Consider the following 23360-nt stretch of genomic DNA (forward strand, 5'->3'; position numbering starts at 1 on the left):
AAACTAAAGTTTCTGCATGGCAAAAGACACAGTAATTAGTGTGAATCAGCAGCCCTCAGAATATAAAATATTTTTATAAACTATGCATCAAATAAAGGGCTGATAGCCAGAATTCACAAGGAACTTAAGCAGCTGTTCCAAAAAAGGATGATCAATTCTATTAAAAGATGGGAGAACGAATTTTAAAAAAAACACTCTCTAAAGATGGCATATGAATAGCTAAAAGACATGTGAAAAAAATGCTCAACATCCCTCATTGTAAGGGAAATGCAGATTCAAACAACAATGAGATACCACCTAACCCCAGTCAGAATGTCCAAGATTAAAAAAACAAAAAATGGTAAGTGCTCGTGTGGGTGTGGTGAAAGGGGAACTCTCTTATACTGCTGGTGGGAATGCCACTGTGGAGAACAATTTGGAGATTCCTCAAAAATGTCCAAATAGAACTACCATATGATCCAGCAATCCCACTCCTTGGTATCCACCCAAGGACAGAAGAATTCTTAATAGGAAAAGTTCTTGCATATCGATGTTTATTGTGGCACTATTCACAATTGCTAAATCATGAAATCAACCCAAGTGCCCACAAACAGATGAATAGATAGAAAAACTGTTGCAAATATACTCTATGGAATACTATTCAGCCATTAAAAAAAAATGGCTTTTGACAGGAAGTGGATAAGTATGAAAGACTTACTGCTGAGTGAAACAACCCAGACTATGAAGGAGAGGCATTGTATGTCCCCACTTAATATATACCGAGTGTCCACACTCTATGACTAAAACAGATTGACTAAAGGATATAGTAACACAGTATATGGATGTAAATACCAGATATAGTGTGTGTGAAAGAGTAGGGTCTGTGGAAGGACATTTAGAGGAAAAATAGGGAGGCAAAGCATTAATGGATCAAAGAAATGTGGTATTACCTGTTGAAGATATTTTATAGTTTTATCAACTGGACTGGGGAGAAATGTTCACCTGTTGAAATATTCACTTTGTAAATTAAATAATATGGTTGAATATATAAAAGAAATTGAAATAAAATAAGAATAAATAAATAACTTTTAAAAATAGTAGAAAGAAATTTTTTAAAATTACAAAGTATCATACCTTTTTTGTTGTGCCATAGTCTGGACCCTAAATATTTGTCTTTTAAATGTCATTGTATATTTACTTATTCTCACTGACTTCATGGGAAATAACTATTTTTAATAATATTTTCTACTTATAATTCGATTTAGAATCACATGTGGAGTAATGTCTTAAGGGAGAGGCTGTGCTATATTCTATATAAAATGAAAAGATAACTCAAAGGACTGATCTGTGGATTTGGGAGACCAGGTGTTGGCTGGAAAATTCACAGAAGTTCTTTTACCTGATAGTGAATAATAAAAAAATGTAGTTTGTTCTAAGTACATTTGAAGTTTTCTTTTTGTAGAGAGAGATTTTTGCTATAGGGCTCATGCACTTGCCAGAGAGACAGAAAGCAAGAAGTAACCCCCTGGGGGGGTATGGCTATGCCTCAATCCCTTCTCCTCCATGTTCCTCTCGGCATCATGGGCACACATACACATATGCCTGGTGTGAGTTTCAGGCCTCTGGGTCCAGAATTGGAACCCAGTTGGCCATGTGGAAGTCCAGCAGCATAACCATTATGTCATCTGCTCATCCCACAATTGATGTTTTCTGCCCACTTAACAATATACACATTACTTATGCACTTTATTCACACACTTATATATCAGTGTACTTTTTTAATTTATTTTTTTATTTCATGTTTTTATACATTCAATCACATTATTTACCTTACAAAGTGATTTTTTGTAAGTAAAAATTGAGATTTGAAGTACATTACCTGTGTGTACAGTGGTTTTTCCTAGATGTGTAAAATTGCATATACTGATTTGTAGTATATAGATCTTGTTTCCCAAACCAATACTTTTCTCATGACATGTCTCTGTTTAAGATATTCACTTACTAAGTGGAAATAAAAGTCCTAGATAAAATATACAGATCAGAGAATAAAGACGACATTTTTAAGGAGACAATATGAAGACAAGGCAAAGAAAATGCTCCAGGTTTCCAAACAATATAAGACATTTGAAAATCAACACATAAATTTAAAGTAATAAATGACTTATTTAATTGGATTTTTAATTTATTATTATTATTATTATTATTATTATTATTATTATTATTTTGCTATAGGGCGCGAGCACTCGCCAGACAGACAGAGAGAGACAGAGAGACAGAAAATGAGAAATCACCCCCCAGGGGGGATGGCCACGCCACAATTCCTTCTCCTCCGTTCTCCTCTCAGGATCTTGGGCACGCACGCACACGCGCCCAGTGTGAGTTTTAAGCTACTGGGTCCGGGACATGAACTGTGGTCGACTACATGGGAGTCCAGCGGCATAGCCATTATGCTAACTGCTGAGCCTTGGATGTTTTATTTTGAGAGTTCTAAGTAAATAATTTTAGTACAAATGTATTAAAGCACAGTGATTGATCGTAACTAACATAATAAATGGTAGCTGAGATTGTAGAATTTTTCTATTATTTTCCAAAGAAGCAGTAAGATATAAAACAAATGAAAACAAAATGAAATGTCTGAACCCAGTTGGAGTGGCAAGCTGTATGCTACCTGGCAGGCTGAGACTTGGTCAGATTACTGGCTCAGATGGAAAGGTTGAACTTAATTGAATATGCCTGTCTTCCCAGCTACTCAGGAGACTATTAAAGAAATAATGAGATGGATAAAACTCAAAGTTTTTACCTATGTAAAGCTAGAAGATATGAAAAGAGCAATGGTATGGGGACTAGCAGATGGTGTAATGGTTGCATCTCTGGACTCCCATGTAGTCGACCACAGTTCATGTCCCGGACCCAGTAGCTTAAAACTCACACTGGGCGCGTGTGCGTGCGTGCCCAAGATCCTGAGAGGAGAACGGAGGAGAAGGAATTGTGGCATGGCCATCACCCCTGGGGTGATTTCTTGCTTTCTGACTCTCTGTCTCTCTACAAGTATTTCATCTCTCTGTCTATCTCTGTCTCTCTGGAAAGCACAAGATCTCTATAGCAAAAATCTCTTAAAAAAAAAGAGCAATGTTATGGAGTTGAATCCCAGAATATATGAAAGCCTGAGAAAATCATGTAACTATTTTGAATAATAATTTCTTTTTTTTGTTATCAAAAAGTAGGTAAAACCATTATTTTCAAACAAAAAGTAATGAAAAAATATATTTAAGGAAGAATTCATCCACAAGCAATATTAATGGTATATTTAATCCAGAAATTGTTTGCTACCTCTTTCTGGTCACTACTTAAAATGAGACCAAATGCATCTGTGTTTTTCTTGAGTATTTTTCTCAGATGTTTCAGCCCACGATCAACAAAAGAAGAGAATTTGTGGTGACCTTAGGGAGTTATTAGGATGATGAAGCCTGGTTCTAACTCAATAAAACATAAATATAAATGTAATTGGGCAGTAGAAGATTAAAAAATATTGAATTAAATAATTCATCAATCTTGAACTTATAAATTACTAATTATTAAATTTATTATTAATATCATATAGGAGACAGTCACTTAGAAATTGTGAAAAGGAGTGCTTGGTCTCAATGACTTACACATTTAGTTAAAGAAACAATACCATCACATAAGAATGGGAAATAAACATTAACAGAAAAACTAATTTCTGCTTGAATATAATGCCACAAGTGTTTGAAATTTTATGTAGAAATATAGAGTAAAAATATAAAAAAGGCAGAAAGACTTCATTTTAATATTTGAAACTTAAAGGAAGAACAATACTTGCAATAGAGGACAACCTTTCTTAAAAGGGAGTTGTTTGAGCAAACCCTTAGATTAAAAAAAAGCATGTGGGGCTGAATAATGAATCTATATTTGAGAAGAAGTTCATCTACATTATACCCTTTGGTATTGTAAATGGAATAAAAATGTATAACTGTATGGAACTTATTGGTATATTAGAATAGTATAATTTGAATTTGACATTATAAATGCATAGTTATGATTAGAAAATAACTAGAATATAAGGGACTAGGTAATATAGTATGTTATATAATATGATATATTAGGTCATGTATTTAAAAAAATAGATGATGACTTTTCCAACAGCTCAATATAACTAAAATGTAACTAGAATTATTAGTATAATTAGAATATAACATTATAAATCTATGTAAGCATTTTATTAATTCACTTATTTATTTTCTGCAGATGAGTTCATTGTTCTTGGTTTTATTTCAAAGCTCCTGAAATAACAGAATAGAAAAGTCAGAAACAAATTGAGAAATCACAAAAACCAAAACCTACTTCTGAATCCAATTATTAAAGAAAAACATGCAGTCAGGAAATGTAAATCCACAGCGAGAAAACAAATTAAAATGACAGAAGTCAATCTCACTACAATAGTGGAATTTGTTCTTTTGGACTTTTCTAATATTCCCAATTCCACTTGTTTCTTTTTGAAGTATTCTTTGTTATTTATATGATTATCCTGTTGGACAATGGCATCATCATTCTAATAACAAAAGTGAATTCCATGCTTCATAACCCCATGCATTTTTTTTCTCAGTAATTTTTCTTACCTAGAAATGTTTTTTTTTATGTCTGCCACTCTTCCTAGAATGCTCATGGATCTTTAGACTCAGAAAAGAAACATTTCTTCAGTTGCCTGTGCTGCACAAACATGCTTTCTTCTGATGCTTGGAGGCACAGAGTGTCTCCTGTTGGCAGTGATGACCTATGACCGCTGTGTGGCCCTTTGCAACCCTTTGCACTATGCTCTAGTCATGAATTACAAGGTCGTTGAATCCTGGGTCAGTGCAGTTCCAGTTGTAGATGGACAAATGTGCCATGTTTTCTCTTTGCCCTTTTGCGGATCTAACCAAATCAATCACTTCTTTTGTGATGATTTTTCAATCTTCATGAATGAGATGGTGACCTATGCATCCATTGTGCTATTTGTCACTGTTCCCTTTGTGTTGGTTCTTGACTCCTATGGCAGAATTATCTTAACCGTTCTGAAGTTCCCATCAAATACTGGAAGGACTAAAGCCTTTTCGACTTGTTCTTCCCACCTCATCATTATTATTTTATTCTATGCATCAGCCACTATTTAAAACCCCAGTCCAGTCCAATCAGTACAAAAGTGCAGAAAAACTGCACTTTCTACCTCTTTTCTACCCCATTTTGACCCCAATGTTCAATCCCGTGATAGTCTATGGAACAAAGATATTACACAGACCCTGAGAAAAGTCCTTTCCAAATTATCAGCAGTGTGAGAGGCTTGAAATACTGGAAGTTGTTTTATGTATGCTTAATGTTGATGAAGATTTAACTGATTTAATTCCATTATTTTAATTAAAAATAAAAATTGCCACAGGGTGTGTGCACTCATCAGATAGAGACAGAAAGAGAAAAAGAGGGAGAGAGGATGAACATATCTCCCAGTGGATGAGGTCATGCTGAAATCTCTTCTCCTTTGTGTCTCACTCCTTTTTGGATTTCAGTATGTACGCACATGCACCCAATATGCTTCTCAAGTCCTGAACATGAACCATGTGGTCAGTTATATGGGATTCAGCTACCTTAATCATGAAGTCACAAGTTGCCCAATTTAAATTTCTCCTATCAGATATTTATTTCATGAAATAAAAACTCTATTAATTTATCTAATAATATTCTAATTTTAAAAATCAGTTTTACCCCTCACTGCAAACTCTCAAATAGAGATGTGAAGCTACAACAGAAGAGTAATAATACAAAAGTGAAAGGTGTATACACTGTCAGATGTTAAAAGCATGAATAAAATTACATGAATTACCCTTATCAATCTATGATAACCCAAAATAACATATGTTATCTTTATTAAGGAAAATATTCACCACAATAAATTACAAATGAGAGCATAAAACAGTCTCACTTCTTCTTAAAAAATCATAATACATAGGATTGATAGCCAGGGCTCCATTTTTGTCTTGCTTCTCCATTCACATCCATACTGAGTTCTAATATAGTAGGAAAAATGTGTCCCATGGACATGGTGGACTTGGAGAACTGGAGAAAGGGGAGGTTCTGGAACCTCAGGAAGATTTCAAATAGTTCTTTGAGTCATCCCAAGATGCAGGAGGACATTGAATCTTTTACTCACGAGCACAGGAGAGCATACCTGTGGAGTAGGAGCAGATCTTGGGCTATGGACAGTATGCTAATCCAAATGAAAACCCAGCAGGAGTCCTTGAACAATAGCACTCTGAATCATCTTCAGAACCCCAATGACAGAGTCAAGGGCAGAGTGACAAAACTGTAAGAAGGCAGAACAGAAGGCTAAGGAGACAATAGAGATCTGCGGACAGAAAAGAGAGAGTTTTCTTGAAACAATCTATATTCACAGCCGATGAATTCTGGTCATCTGATGGAGATTAGCTGAAACCCTAGGGAAATGGACAGTAGAGAATTTTTTGTCTTCTCTTTCCACTGCCTACCCTCTGTCTACGTTTCTGATTATAACCTGTTGCTGACCTCGATATGAGTTTTGATTGTTAAATACTTTCGTTTGGGGAAATAACTTTTATTTGGAAAAATGCTCTTATATACAGGAATTAGGGTCTAGATCGTAAATTCTTGCAGCAGTTATTTGTTTCTGGAATTTGGTCATTAATTCTACATTTTGAAGAGTTTTACTCTTTTGTTTTGAGTTAGTTTCATTTTTAAAGGTTTCTGCCATAGGACATGTGCACTTGCCAGAGAGAGGCACAGAGAAACAAGTGAGAAGAAAAGTGAATAATCGTCCCCTCGGGGGGCTGGCCATGCCACAATCCCTTGTCCTCCATTCTTCTCTTGTGATGTTGGCCACTCTTGCACATGTGCCCAGCATGATTTTCAAAGCACCAGGTGCAGGAATCACATGTGGTCAGCTATGTGAGAGTCTAGCACCTTAAGCACTATGCCACCTGCTGGCCCCACTTTCTCTCTCTCTCTCTCTCTCTCTCTCTCAAGTTTATTTACATTTTCCAGAGAGAGAAAGAGACAAATGAAAAGAGAGAAAAATAAAGAGAGAGAGAAAAAAATAGGCATCTCCAATAGTGTCCCCCCTGTGAACCTGCCCTTATAGGCACCTGGATTTCAGTAATGTGGGCATGTTTCCCACAGATGTCCTGGGACATGAACCCAGGACCTTTCTTGTAGCTGGCCTTATGGGATCCAGCATCTTAACCAACACACCACCTGCTAGCCCAAAATACATGTCTTTAAATAAGCATTTTAGCAATATTGGGGGTTATAATGTATGTAAATCTAGTAACTATATAGACTGTTGCATAAAGGATATTAGAGGAGTGGTCAATTGACCTATATGACTCAAAGCCTCTACATATAGGAACCAGAAGGTGGCACAGAAATGAAATACTCCTAGAGGCTGATGCATACAGGAAGCTTCTGAGGCATGTCTGGCACTTCCCCAAGTACACCAGGAATGTGTGTGCCCATAATTCCAGACTAGCTAATCAGGGAGTGGATCATGGTGTCAAGATCCTCTTAGGATTGCTGTCTCTCTTTCTTTCTCTTTTTCTGGAACAAGTAAACTTAAAAAAAAAAAAAGTGTACTCTTTAAGGAAAGTGGTACATGAATAACTGAAATAAATTGTTCAGATTTTAAAATTTTTTACATAATCACTGTACATCTTTGCATACAAAATGAATCTCCCCACCATGAACACACTGCATGTTAGTTCAGTCAAATATATTCCCATACACATCATCACCAACAGATAATTTCCTCCATTCTTCTCTTGTGATTTAACAGACACAAAATTCCCACTTTTGTGTCTGTTAAATGTTTCGCTTTTCTCCCCCTTGATTCCCTCCCTCTTGCCTCCTATTGCCCACCCACCTCCCACACTGTCTCTAGTATCCATGTTTGCTCTCCATGAATGAATGTATTGAAAAAGAGTGGCCCATAAAAACTATGGAATATTGCTCAGCCATAAAAAAACAATGAGACGGGGCTGGCAGGTGGCATGGTGGTTAAGGGCACTGGACTCCCTCCCACATGGCTGACTATGGTTCGAGTCCTGGACCTGGCAGCTTGTTTTCTCACTTTCCCTCTCTCTCTCATTCACTTACTCTATCCCTTTCTGGTCAAATTAAAATAAACGAGTAAATAAAATAATTATTTTAAAAAAACAATGAGACTATGGCATTTAATAGAAATTTGAAAAATATGTAAGATCTAATACTTAGTGAAGCAAGCCAGACTAAGAAAAAGAAGTATTGGGGACCAGCAGGTGGTGTGATGGTTACATCACTGGACTCCCATGTAGCTGACTGCAGTTTGAATCCTGGACCCAATGACTTAAGCTCATGCTGGATGCATGTGTGCATGTGCCCAAAATCCCAAGAAGAGAATGGAGAAAGGATTGCAGTATGGCCCTTGGGGGTGATTTATCACTTCCTGTCTCTCTGTCTCCCTCTGTATCTCTGCTGAACACATGCACCTTATGTCAAAAATATCTTAAAAAGGAAAATAAAAAGAAAAAACATTTTATGTCTTCATTTAATATATATTGAATGTCTGTACTCTATGACAGAAACTGAAAATTTGTGTAGCTTCAAAATAATATATTCTTTTTTTTTCCTTTTTTTTGGGGGGGGGAGAGATTTTCGCTATAGGGCGTGTGCGCTCGCCAGACAGACAGAGAGAGACATAGAGACAGAAAGCAAGAAATCACCCCCCAGGGGGAATGGTCACACCACAATCCCTTCTCCTCCATTCTCCTCTCGGGATCTTGGGCATGCACACACACACGCCCGGCGTGAGTTTTAAGCCACTGGGTCCGGGACTTGAACCGTGGTCGACTACGTGGGAGTCTAGCAACATAGCCATTACGCTAACTGCTGGTTCCCTCAAAATAGTATATTCTATTCACTACAAGAGACACTAAAAATGAAATGGATAAAATAATGTGGAACATTAGAAAAATTTAAATAGTCCAAAAATATAGCAAAGGGAAATAATTGATCAAAAAATAAAGGAAACAAGTACAAAATGATTGAAATCAAGTAAATCTAAACATATCAATGACTACATTTTCAACTAAATATCACAATTGAAAAGTAAATAATCAATTACAAAGCAAGATTTAAATATGTATTTTGTATAAAAACCTTAAAACTAAAAGATGGGACCAGCAGTTGGCATAATGGCTATGTTGCTGGACTCCCATGTAGTCAACCGCAGTTCAAGTCCCAGAACCGGTGGCTTAAACTCATGCCAGGCGCATATGCATGCATGCCCAACAACCTGAGAGGAGAATGGAGGAGAAGGGATTGTGGTGTGGCCATCCTCCTGGGAGTGTGTGGGGGTGTGATTTCTTGCTTTCTAACTCTCTGTATCTCTCTGTCTTTCTGGCGAATGCATGTGTCCTATAGCAAAAACCTCTCAAAAAAGAAAAACAAACAAAAAAAAAAACAAAAATAAAAAACAAAAACAACAACAAAGAACTAAAAGATATAAATAAATTAAAATAATATAACTAGATGGGGCCAGCAGATGGCATAGCAGCTACATTGCTGGACTCCCACTTGACTGATTGCAGTTCCAGTCCTGGATCCAGTGTCTTGAAAATCACACCAGACATGTGTGTCTACCCACAATTCCTGGAGGAGAGTGGAGAAGGGATCATGGCATGGCCATCTCCCTTGGAAAGTGATTTCTCATTTTCCCTCTCACTGTTTCTGTCTCTTTTGTCTCTCTCTGGTGAGCTCAACCCCCCTAAAGCAAAATCCTCTATTAAAAAATAAATAAATAAAAACTAGGAACCAATGTTTGTTTGCAAATGGTAAGTATAAGAAGCTGTAGTGATTGGTGGCATCAGGTGGTGTAAGTGGTTAAGGCACAGGACTCCCAGTGGCTGACAACAATTCAAGTACTGAACCTGGCAGCTTGACACTCACACTGGCCATATGTGCATGTGTGCCCAAAGTCCCAAGAGGAGAAGGGGGTAGAAGGAATTACAGCATGGTTACCTCCTCCTGGCCGGGGGGCAGGGGGCACGGGGAGGGTGTCTCACTTTCTTTCTCTGTATCTGGTGAACACACAAAAGAGGCTGGAGTGACTATAGTAACACCGGACAAAAAGACAGACTTTAAGATAAAATGTATTGAGGCCAAGAGATGGCATAGCAGTTATGTTACCAGACTCCCACATGGCCAACTGCAGTGGGAGTCACAGACACAGTAGCTTGAAACTCAAGCCAGTTGTGTTTGTGTGTGTGCCCAAGATCCTGGGAGGAGAGTGGAGGAAAAGGGATTGAGGTATGGCCATCCTCCCTGTGGGGATGATTTCTCACTTTCCTTCTCTCTGTCTCTGTTTCTCTCTCCAGTGAGCACACATGTCCTAGGGCAAAAACTTCTAAAAAAAAGATAAATGTATCACCCAAGTTTAACAGGTATATTTCATAGAGATGATAGTTTAATTAATTAGAAATAGTTAAATGCATATTTATCCAAAAATAGAAAAAATTATCTTACAGAATTGTAACACTGCAGCTATAAATCCCTGAGCTCTGACCCACACAGAAAAGTTACAAGTTTGTGTTTGGAAACTTGCCTGAGTAAGCCTCTTTCTGTCTCTGTCTCTTTGTCTCTCACTTAGGAAATAAATACTAAAAAAAAAAAAAAAAAAAAAGAGGTGCAATGTTGAACAATGCCAACCAAAGATTAGGAAGAAGAAGGAGAGGATAGAATGATCCTTAACAGAAACAAAATTACAGATAAATAAGAGGAACAATTCTATCATAAAATACAGTAGGTTTAGTGTAGTTCATTATAATCTACTATGTATTTCAGAGTCACTAGAGAGGATAATTTGTAATGTTTCTAAAACACAGTGATCAGAAATTTTTGAGATAATAGATATACTATTGATAATTACCCTGATTTGATCATTACCCATTGCATTATTATACTAAAGAATCACACTGTATCCCACAAATATCTACAATTATTACATATGAGAAAAAATAAAGTAAAATTAGGGTCTCAAAATATTGGAAGTAAAATATGAAATAATTAAAAACACTATTTTACAACCATTGTAGTTTTTTTTTTTTTAATTTTTAATAATAGGGCATGTTCACTCCATAGAAACAGAGAAAGAGAAAGTGAGAAAACACCCTTCAGGGGAAAGTCCACTCTATAATCCCTTCTCCTCTTGGGATTTTGGGCACGTATGCACACACATCTGGTGTGTTTTTCAAACTACTGTGTCTGGAACCAGAACAACGCAGCTGGCCATATGGGATCCAGCAACTTTAACCACAAAGCCACCGAATGGCCCCACTCGATAACTAATGGAATATTACAAAATTTAGAAGTTGACATGAATGTTTTGAATCTTTTTCTTAACAATGGCTTCACTATATATTTCACTATGTATGTGTGTGTGTATATGTATATATATACATCTATATCTATATATATCTTTCAAAAACTTAGAATTTTAAAACTCATAAAATACATTTTAAAGGATGTATTTTATTTCAATAAAATTATGTCTCATAGTGTTGATATTATGATACTGAAAATAATAATGATATTGAGATATAAACAAATATACATTTAACAGTAACTAAAATATATTAATATGGGCCAGAAGCAATAGCAACATTTAATTAAACACTAATGCTTAAAATAAAAACTAAATGCAGACAGGTATATTACAACATACCATTAGCTCTTCAAATTTGTTTCAAATACTTGCTGTCCAATACAGCAAAAGTTAATTTTAGTTTTTCCATCCACTCTCAGTACTGGACAAGGTCACACACTATGTACTATTAACTAATGCCTATGTTCTTAGACACTACCAGATGGCAAACTTTAATCTAAAACAGGGATGAGCATTGAAGATTTAAGAATTATATTTAGAAAATTTTTGCCAGGGACCAGCCTCAGCGTGGGTGGGTTATCTCGACGGAGGCGGCGAAGGTGAACAGAGGACATAGGCCTAGATGCCTTTTCATGCACGTCCTTTGCCGGACACCCCTCAGAGATCGCTCTCTGAGGAGTGACAACTGCTAGGAATCATCGTGCCTTTTTATTGAAAGTGTGATACATGCAAGTAAATGGGTGAGGGGCAGTAAAAGATATACTCCAAGGAACAGGGTATACAAAGCATGGAAGCAATAATTATAAAACATGCTGTTTGTCTTGTCAGATTAGGTAAAATCAATCACAGATTTTAGGATGAGGAAGTCTGTTTGTCTGTTGTATCTTCTTCTTAGATCTTAATTACTGGGAAGGGTCTTTTGAAGAGGGGGCTTGCAGGATGTTTGATAACTTCAGTCCCAGGCCAGGGCGATAACATTGCTGGTTGCAAAGACCTAGATAGAAATCTTGTCTTGTTAAGTAAAGACACAGTTAATATATGGACTATCTATACATTACAACAATAGAGGGTGAATCTATGATCTTATATGGGAAAGGAAGATGATCTTATAGCTCAGGAGACAACACAAGATGTTTTATTAGCAGTTTTTCATGGTCAACAGCACATAGATGAGAAACTCTTTGTAGTTGAAAGCTACCTGTTGCTTTAGATAAGAGCTCCCAGTTAAGGTGGTTAATCTTTCTCTGGAGCCCTCAGGTTTGTTCATCCTCAAGGGGTATGTACGTAAAACTAGCCTTAAACTAACTTAGTTTTTATATGCTACTGATGCTACTTTGGCTTATACTATTTTGACCTAACCTATGTTAATTTTGGCTTAGAGGGACAAGTGGGGGAGTCTCAAACTTCCCACCCTCTTCTTAGGGAACACATTCCTACAAGATCACTAATTGGCTTTATTGTAATGGTTGGGGGTTATATTTTACCCTTGCAGGGTACTGTAATAACAGTAAAACTCATGGCAGAGAAATTATAGGCCAGTAAAATGACACAAGGAGAGTTAGTAAACCACTGGCCTTGTCTTGCCGTTTCTTCCCAGCCCAGGCCATGGGAGACAGCCTCTTTACCAGCTTGTGTTGTCTGCATGGCCCCATCAAATTTTTGTCATGTAAACTGATATAAAATAAATAGATGAGAAGTCTGAATTTTAGAAAAATTTTTATTTCCAAAAAATAATAATTAAAATATTTTTTGATCTTTGGTTTGTAAATTAAGATCTTCTCTATGCTTGCTCCACAAATAAATAAGTTATAAAAATTGGATTCCTGGACCAGCACATGGCATAATAGTTACATCGCTGGACTCCCATGTAGTCAACCATGGTTCGAGTCCTATACCTGGTGACTTAAACTTGCAGAGGAACATGCGCATATATGCCCAAGATCCCAAAAGGAGAATAGAGGAGAAGGGATTGTAGCATGATCATCTCTCCAGGGGGTGATTTCTCTCTCTCTGTCTCTCTCTGTCTTTCTGTCTAGCACATGTACCTTTGGCAAAAATCTTAAAAAAAAAAAAAAAAAAAGTTGGATTTCCAAAATCCCTACTTGTTCAAGTTTCTTTTAGTTTTGATCTTGAAAAACTACCATAATGTGTATGGTGGAGTCAGGAGTCAGAGGAAATTTATAGCAAAAGAATTCCATTGTACCCAAGAAATACCCCCCAGCAGGGGATGGCCATGTTGCATTCTCTTCTCCTCCATTCTCCTCTTGGGATCTTGGGCAATGCATGCACGTGCCTGGCGTGAGTTTAAGCCACCAGGTCCAGGACTCGAACCATGGTGGACTACATGGAAGTTCAGCGACATAGCCATTACGCTACTTGCTGGTCGCAGACACCCCCATGTATTTTTTTCCCTGGCAATTTTTCCTTTTCTAAAATTTGCTATGTAGCAGTCACCATCCCAAGAATGCTTGTGGACCTTTGGACTCAGAAAGGACATGTTTCTTTCTTTGCCTGTGCTACACAGTTTTTCCCCCTTATATTTTGAGGCACAGAGTGCCTTCTCCTGACAGTGATGGCCTATGATCGCTACATGGCCATTTGTAACCCTCTCCATTATTCTCTAGTGATGAAGCACAAGGTCTACATCCACTTGGTGGTTGCCTCCTTGATTAGTGGAATTCCAGCTGTAATTGGGCAAACATACCAAATATTTGCTTTAGAATTCAGCGGACCTTACACAATTAACCACTTCTGTGATGTTCCCTCAATACTCAAGCTTGCTTGTGGGGACACATTTGTGAATGAGATAGCAATTTTTGTAGATGCTGTGCTATTTCTCATGGTGCCATTATTGTTGATTATTGCTTCCTATGGTAAAATTATCTCCATCCCGAAATTGTTATCAGCCAAAGGGAGGTCTAAAGCCTTCTCCACCTGTTCTTCTCACCTGACAGTTGTAGTGTTATTCTATTGAACTGCTAATATTGCTTATTTACAACCCAAAACAAAACAATCTGAAGGAATGGGTAGACTAATTTCTCTCTTCTATACTGTTTTTAGCCCAATATTGAATCCCATGATATATACTCTGAGGAATGAAGATGTCAGGATAGCATTGAGAAAATTACTACCCAAATATTGACATGAGTAAAACACTTGCAAATACTGAAATAATTTTACCTGCTTCTATACATACAATAAAAAAGTTATTTTTTCTTAGTTCCTAGATAATAATATAATTATTTGCATGGATCACCTGACATTTTATCTAAGAACCTTTGTATTATAGAGTTAATGGGGGTCACTTTTTGTAATCAAAGTTTAAGTGAAATTGATTGCAATAATCCAAATCGGAAATTAATCTCTTTCGTCATGGTGAACTAGTGAGTTAGTAGGGTATCTGAACAATATAATGTAAGATAATCAAGTGTGTTTTATAAGCAGATATTAGGGTCATGCTTTGTGATTAATTTTCTTTTTTTTTTCATTTCTTTAGATGCATTTTATCACCTTTTATAGCACTGTGGTAAGATTAAGTTAGAAATCCATCAGTAGCAAAGTTGGTAGAAGTGAAGAAAACTTTGGATTCTCTTTACATTTCCCCCTGATTCTATTCTTGTACATGTCCTCCATGGCTATAAATTCTGGTGTGGTTCATTTCTCTATTATCACTGATCTCACTTTTATCAGATAAAATAATTTTTCCCCTTGTGGACTCAGGTGTGTCTTTGGCAATACCTACCTAAAATTCTGTTTTTCAAAAAAGCACAACCCAAACCAATGGACTGTGCTTTAATACAATGTTCTCTGGGGCCAGAGGTGGCATGGTGCATAAAGCACTGAAATCCTCCATGGCTGACTTCATTTTCAGTCCCAGACCTGACTTCCTTTCTTTCTGCCATATATGTGCTATAGCAAATTAAAATAATAATAATAATAGCATAATTAAATAAATAATTATTAGCAAAAAATGTCCCCTAAAATGTTAAGGGAACCTGCATATGTAACCTAATACTAAAATACGAATGTTTACAAGTATAATTGTGTAATTAAATTGAGAATTTGGCAAAGAGCTTATCCTGAATCAGATCGGGCTCTAAATCCAATGATAAATGTCCTTAGAAGAGGCAGATATGTTGGGGAAACTTAGACAACAGACAGACACAAAGGTGAAAGTCATGAAGATACTGGAGTTATGCAGCCAGAACCAAAGGAATTTCAGGTGCCACTGGAAGATACAAGAAATTATTTTATACTTGAACATTTGGTAACAGTGAGGCCTTGGTAAGAGCAAGATTTCAGTCTCTAGCTTCCAGACCCTAAAAGAATAAATTTTTATTGTATTAAACTGATATTTGCTACAGTAATCCTGGGAACCTAATATGTCATGTAAGGCATATGAAGGCGATTTATGGGAATTTAAATCATCTGGAATGAATTCTGCATTTTTTTCATTCCCCAACTTGTATGCTACTTACTTTCTTCTGTCATTATATACTTTTTAAACAATCATTTGTCATTTTTCCTTTCAAAATAAATCAAGATACTGTATTAGAGACTGAATCAAAAGAATATCAACTTGTAGAAATAAAAATGCTTGTATAAGAATGATTATTACAGATACATGTTTGAGAATGTTTACTCAATGTATTTTATAGTGCAACAAATATTAGGAGCAAAGGGTTCTCTCAGGGCCTAGTCACTGACGTAGGTCTACACTACACATACACACAGCTATTCAAGACAATGTTTAAGAGCAGCTGCACTGAAAAAATGCCAAGAATTTTCTGACATGTAGAGATGAATGAAAATTTATAAGTCATAGCACTATTTTTAGTACAACAGAGAAAGACAATGTATCCTTTTATATAAAATTTTACACATGCTGGACTATAATGGATGTGTATGCATGTTAGCAGTGTCTTGAAAAATGCAAATTCCAAAGGAATCAATAATCACTGAGTCATTGAGTTTAAAATCATTTCAGTTTTATACTTTAAATCTCTGTATAGATTGAATTTACCGAAATGAGAACATGATGTGCACATTCCAAATATTAATATGGCTTTATTAATAAAATCATAGTACAACGAAAAAATTTCTTATCCATTATTATTGTATCTAAAATGTCTTAAAGAATAATTAGACATCTATTTTTAAAAAGCCAAAGCATCTTTGATTTATGAAAAAAATCATTTATGATATAAAAGGAATCAGAATATGTATTATTTACCATAATTTCTTTAAAATAACTAAAAGGCAACAACTTCAAATCCAGAGATGAAGAAATTTAGCACACTATGTTTAGATATAGTTACAAATAAAAGACTATCAGTCATTACAGAATGGTAAAAAGTGAACCAAATGAAAACTAGGAGAAAAATGCCAAAACATATTTAATTAATGAAGAAATCTTGGTATTTGAAACACAAAAAGATGGAAGCATATGTGATTATCAAAGACCATGCAAATGTATACTTGAACACTGAACATATAACTTTTTCTCAGTATCACAACCTATAATAAAAATATGTTCATGTATTTTTGTAATAATAATTTAAATAAGTTGTAAAACTATAAAAGTAAAAATGTAGCAAAATTTTTAACACTGAAAAATTGTTAAAAAATGTTGGCAATTAATTTACTTACATAGGCCGAAGTGAAATAATAAAATAATATAAAAATATAAATACATTCAAACATAGTATTGATATGGTAGGTATCCATCTTTTTTTTTTTTTTTGACATTGCATGGAATCATTTCAATTAGAGAAAAAGGTATATATGAGTATTTCCAAATAATTGGTCAAAGAAATATTAAATGTTTTATTAGACCTGATAGAAAATAATAACAATTGCACTGCTTTCTCTAGTTTGCTTATTTGGAGGCATTCAACAGACTCTATAGAGTATACTCACACAAGACTTTCGCTTAAAGGAAATTAATATGTTGTAGGGAGAAAAAAAAAATTCTGGAAAGCATTGGCGATCTCAGAGGCACTCGGTAATCAGAAATCTTCACAGCCCTTTTTATCTTCATACCTTCTGCACTCTTGCTTGAAATAAAATTAATGTGCAATGAATCTCAGCTTTCAGAGTTTAGAGAGTAGGAGAAGTTCAGTTGGAGTATTCTTTTTCTTGTCATATAATAATAGAAATTTGTCATCTCAATTTCCATAGGTCAGAAGATAGGCACAACATGGGTGGTTTTTTCTACTTATTGGTTCAAATCTAAAATCAAGAGATTTCATAGGTAGAGTTCTTGAATGAAAAATCTTGATCCTAAGTCCTGTTAGACTGTCAATGAAATTCCATTTCTTTCAGTTGCAGGTTGTGGGGGAGTTTCCCCCAGGATATCAGCCAGGGCCACCCTCATGTCCCAGAAAATAATAGGATCCAAGCCATGTACCCCATTCCATCCCCCTCATGTTGAATTCCTAATTTACTATCTATGATGACTAAAAGAAAATTTAAAGGACTCATATAATTAGATCTGACCCACCTGAACAATGTTTCTAATTTAGAGTCAATTGATAAGGGAAAGTAATTATATCTGTGAAATCTCTTCACATCAACTCCTACCTTGTATGAATAGCTGGGAGATGATAGGAGTACATAAAGGCATATAGATCTTGGTGACCATCATAGAATTCTACCTATCACAGCTAAAAAATAAATGCAAAACTCAGCAAAGGATGGTATAAATGCAAAAACAAAAATTGAATACAATATTACAAAATTGAATCAGTAAAATTTGGTATAAGAGGTCTGTGAACCCAGAACGGAGTAACCTATAGTAGATTCTATTATAGAGGATAAAGTGAGTGTGTAAATACTGGAAATAAGAGAGAAACATGAGGCAATTTTTAATTATAGGAGATTTTTATATAATATTGCTTACTTTATAAATACAAAAATAAGGATTCATCTCACTCCCTGGGAGACTCAGGTGTAGTTTCAACAGAACTCCTTTTGTGAGTGCACCCCAAGGCCTCAGGAGTAATTTTGGAACTTTTGCCACTCCATCATCCAGTGCTCTAGTGGCATGGGCTCACTCCAAACACCAAGACAGTTGGGACTGGTCTCAGAAGGCTTCCTCTTATGAGTGCATCCTGAGGCCCCAGGAGTAATGTTGAAACTTTTGGCACACCAGTTTGTATGCAGTGCACAACTTGATCTTTTTCACTAAGTTATATCTCCTTAGTTTGCTACTGCCTCATCAAGAGCTGAAAATTTGATAGAGGAGTCAAGCACCTGAAGTTACCATAACTGTTCTGCTCTCGGAGACACATCCCTCCAATAGGAACATGCCTGGGAACTAAACGTGAAATTTCCTCTTTAAATACTACAGAATCTACTCCAATAGGAAAGAGGGGAAAACTGAATCAGACTACCAAAAACTGACTGAATCAGACTACCAAAAACTGACTCAGATTCCAAAGAAACATGGAAAAAAAATAGGGGGTAACTCTCCCCAAGGTGAGCACAGTAACCCCTCACCAACAATGTACATCACAGAGGAATACACAGAAATGTCAGAAAAATCATTACAAATATTCAGTGACAAAATTCAGTGAGATACAAGAGAAAACAGGCAATCAATTCCCGGAAATGATAAAATCTTTCCAGGACATGAAGAGGAACTTCATAAAGAAATAGACACCCTAAAAAGGAAATGAACAGAACTTCTGGAAATGAAGAATACAATACAAAAAATTAAAATATCTCTAGTAAGCAATAACAGCATATCAGACCATCCAGAAGGAAGAATTTCTGCCCTGGAAGGCCAAGTCTCCAATTTAGACCAAGCCACTGAAAAGAATGAGAAACAACCGAAACAAAATAATAAATGGGAACAACATATGGGAAATTCTAGATGCCACTAAATGCCCAAATATCCATATAATAGGTATTCCAAAAGGTAAAGAATCTTCTAAAGGCATGGAAAACCTCTCATGAAATACTGTCTGAATTTTTTTGGAGAGATTGAGAAACATGGAGAAATTCAGACCCCCCAAATGAAAGGGCCCCAAATAAATCAACACAGAAAGATCCTACCACCCCCAGCACATCATCACAAGATTGACAAAAATAAAAGACAACAACAATATTCTAAAAACGGCAAGGGAGAAACATCATGTTACTTATAAAGATTATCCCATTAGGCTAATATCAGGCCACTCAATTGAAACAATGATTGAAACAATGCAGGCAAGGAAAGAATTGAAAGATATATTCAAAACATTAAAAGAAAAACAATTTCAACCAAGAATACTATATCCAGCAAGATTATCCTTCAAATGAGAAAAACAAATGAAAGTATTCTCAGATAAAAAAAAAAAAAAAAAAAAAAACAACTAAAAGTGTCCATCAATCCTAAATCAGCTCTGCAAAAAGTACTGAGGGGAATATTGTATCTGTATAACAAAAGAGAGACAAAGAGAAATAAGAGAAGAAAAACCAACTGAGAAAATGGCTAATGAAATGACAGGAATAAGTCTGCAAATATCGATAATAACTTTAAATGTCATTGGATTAAATTTCCTCATTAAAAGATACAGATTAGTGAATGGATATAAAACAGAAGTCATCTATATGCTATTCACAACAAACACACCTCACTGATAAAGATGTAGATAGACTGAAAGTGAAGAACTGGGAAAAGATATTCCATGCAAATGGAAATGAAAGAACAGTTGGATTTGCAAAATAGACTTTAAAATTAAAGATGTAAGAAGAGACAAAGGACATTATACAATACTAAATTGACTTTTTTCCAAGAAGATATAACACTTGTAAATACCTATGCATCCAACAGTGGAGCACCTAACTACATTAGAGAGAGACTGTTAAATCTCAAGGGAGAGATAGACTGTAACACAATAATCATATGCTATATCAACACCCACTCTCTCCTCTGCATTGATCATTTAGACAAAAAATTAACAAAGACAGACAATATCTAATTGAGAACATACATGAAATGGACTTGACAGGCATCTACAGACTATTCGATTTAACAACCGCAAAATACACATTTTTCTCACCCTCACATCAAACATTTCAAAGAGGACTGCATGATAGGGCACAAAACAATCCTTTACAAATTAAAATATATAGAAACTGTATCTAGCATCTTTTCCAAGCACAATGGAATCAAACTTGATATCAACTACAGAAAGAGCCCTCAAATATACAGCAAACATGTGGAAAATAAACAAACTACAGAAGAAATTAAGACTGAAATCAAAAGGTTCAGAGAAATCAATGAAAATGAACAAAGAAGTGTTTATAACTTAGGGGACACAGCAAAAGTAGTTACAAAAATGAAATTCATAGCAATTACTGCCTGCAAGAAAAAAGCAGAAAGGTGGCAAAAAAAACAAACAAACAAACAAAAAAAAAACCTAACAATACAACTTAAGGAACTGGGAAAACCAAAAGAATAAAAAAACTTTAAGGAGAAAACAAATAATAAAGATTTGAGCATAAATAAATTAAATAGAGACAAAATGAAACATACAGAAAATAAATAAAACCAAATATTGGTTCTTTGGGAAGATAAAACAAATTGACACATCATTAGCTAGAGTAGTCAAGAAGAACAGAGAAAGAAAACAGATAAATCAGCAAAGGAATGAGCATTATTACAGTGGACAAAACAAATACAAAATATCATCAGAGAATACTATGAGTGATTATATTCCAACAAACAAGAAAACCTAGAAAAGGTGGGTAAATTTCTCACTTTACCTCTTACTGTCTCTGTCTATCTTTCCTGTGAGTGCATGTGCTCCAAAACAAAAACCTTCTAAAAACTTTTTCTGAAACAATGGAAGTTCATCTTTTAAGAGCACAGATGTTGGACTGGGAACACAACCATATAATACCAGCCACTATAAAAGATTTTCAGAGAACTAAAGGATATCATGTGTAGAGAATTAAAGGATGATCTGATGACCACATTTCATAACGTGAAGACTATCAATAAGAATTACACATTAAAAACATTTATGATATTAAGAAATAAAATGAAGTTTATAAAAATGATAGCTAGTCATTTGTAGATTTTAACTGGCAGGAGGTAGTATCAGTGAACACAGCAATAGGCCAATAAAGATTGTGCAATTTGAAGATAAGAAGGAAGAATGAAAAATCTAAACAGAGACTCTGAGAAATGTAGATCACCATGGAGCACACCAAATGCATCTACTGGAAATTCAAGAAATGGAAAGAGAGAAAGGAGCATAAAAATTTTAGAAAAATGTCCAAAATTTGATGAAAAATACTAATCTACAAGTTCAGAAAAGTGCAAATAATATAAATGTTAATGGGCCAAGACTGCAAGTGTTGAAAAGGAAACTAATGAACAAAATTTTGAGAGTAGCAAGAAAAGGACCAAGAAAAGACAGATTTTTATGCACAGGACTCCAGTAACATAACAGTTGACATCTCATTAGAAACTATGGAGACCAGGGTCACTGGACTCCCACATGGTTGACTGCAGTTAAATCTCAGACCTAGTGTCTTGAAAATCTTGCTGGGCATGTGTGCATGCATGCACAAGATCCCAGGAGGAGAATGGAGGAGAAGGGATTACAACATGGCCATGCCCCCTGGGGGGTGGTGTGTTATTTAGTTTACACATTAAAGAGAAATTGCCCAATGTTCTTTTCATTGTTGATGTCTAATTCCATTACATTTTGATTAGAATAGAAACTTTCTCAGTTTGCATTGTTGTTTCTTTATATGTGAACTCAGATTATCATTTAGCATCATTAGTTTATTTCTGAAGAACTCCAACTAATATTTACTCTTAAGAAGACCAGGTACCCAGACATTCTCTCAAGTTATGTTTACTACATTTGATTTTTTATTTTCTCTCTGTGGACTTACATTTCTTGATTGCATATTCCTCTTTTACAGTTGGAATGGTACATGGGTTTTCGTCTTTACACTTCCTGAGTTTCTTTTTGATACTTAAGTAATCTGTCATCCCAGATTTGGTATGAAACCAGGAACAATGAACTCATCTACACAAAAACAAAAGCAAAAAGAAAAGAAAAGAAAAGAAAAGAAAAGAAAAATTTAATCAATAAAATACTTTAAAATGATTTATTTTAGACTCACAACAAGATACACATAGGTATACATTTTTCATTCAATTTATGACATGTGAACACACAATGCAAATAAGCTTTCTTCTAGTGTATTATAGAATTATTACCACTCATATTTTCCCTGAAGGATTTGCTTAACTTTCTTTTTTTTATTTTTTAATTTTTATTTACATTTTTTAATACATTCAATTACATTATTTAGCTTACAAGGTGATCATTTCAATACATGAACATTTCTCCCCGGTCTAGTTGATCAAAATATAGCAACACTACCTCCCTGTCTCAACAATGCTGTCTTCGTATCCCTCCTTCAAATGTTCTTCCCCAGGCCCCACTCCTCCACACACACCACATCTGGCATTCATATCCACCTCTTCTGTTTGTACATCCTTTAACCCGTAAGTTTCAGTTATAGAGTGCGGACATTCGGTATATATTAAGTGGGGACATACAGTGTCTCTCCTTTATAGCCTGGCTTGCTTCACTCAGCAATAAATCTTCCATATTCTTCCACTTTCTGTCAACAGTCAGGGTTTTGTTGTTCTTAATGGCTGAATAGTATTCCATAGAGTATATGTGCCACAGTTTTTCAATCCATTCATCCATACGGGGGAATTTGGGTTGATTCCATGTCTTACATTGATGTGCAAGCACTTTTCCAATGAGAAATTCTTCTGTCCTTTGGGTAAATGCCAAGAAATGGGATTGCTGGATCATACGGCAGTTCTATTTGTAGATTTTTGAGGAATCTCCAAATTATTCTCCACAGTGGTTGGACTAATTTACACTCCCACCAGCAGTGTAAGAGAGTTCCCCTTTCA

At 35.5% G+C, this 23360-nt stretch overlaps 1 protein-coding gene and 2 pseudogenes across 1 annotated transcript in view; all 3 read left to right on the plus strand.

The window, feature by feature from the left end:
- The first annotated feature begins 4368 nt into the window (after positions 1–4368).
- LOC102500505 (olfactory receptor 10AG1-like) lies at positions 4369–5312 on the plus strand (annotated as a pseudogene).
- Positions 5313–6055: 743 nt separating this feature from the next.
- LOC102503022 (olfactory receptor 10AG1-like) lies at positions 6056–14561 on the plus strand (annotated as a pseudogene).
- A 1053-nt stretch (positions 14562–15614) lies between these two features.
- Positions 15615–23360, plus strand: part of LOC102467678 (olfactory receptor 10AG1) — a 39072-nt gene continuing 31326 nt past the window's right edge. The window contains exons 1-2 of the mRNA XM_027775670.1: positions 15615–15703; positions 18786–18898. Of these exons, the coding sequence (XP_027631471.1) occupies positions 15615–15703; positions 18786–18898 (202 nt within the window). The remainder of the gene's footprint in view (positions 15704–18785; positions 18899–23360) is intronic.

Source organism: Tupaia chinensis, unplaced genomic scaffold, assembly GCF_000334495.1.
Source record: "Tupaia chinensis unplaced genomic scaffold, TupChi_1.0 Scaffold000596_1, whole genome shotgun sequence".
Classification (NCBI taxonomy): Eukaryota; Metazoa; Chordata; class Mammalia; order Scandentia; family Tupaiidae; genus Tupaia; species Tupaia belangeri.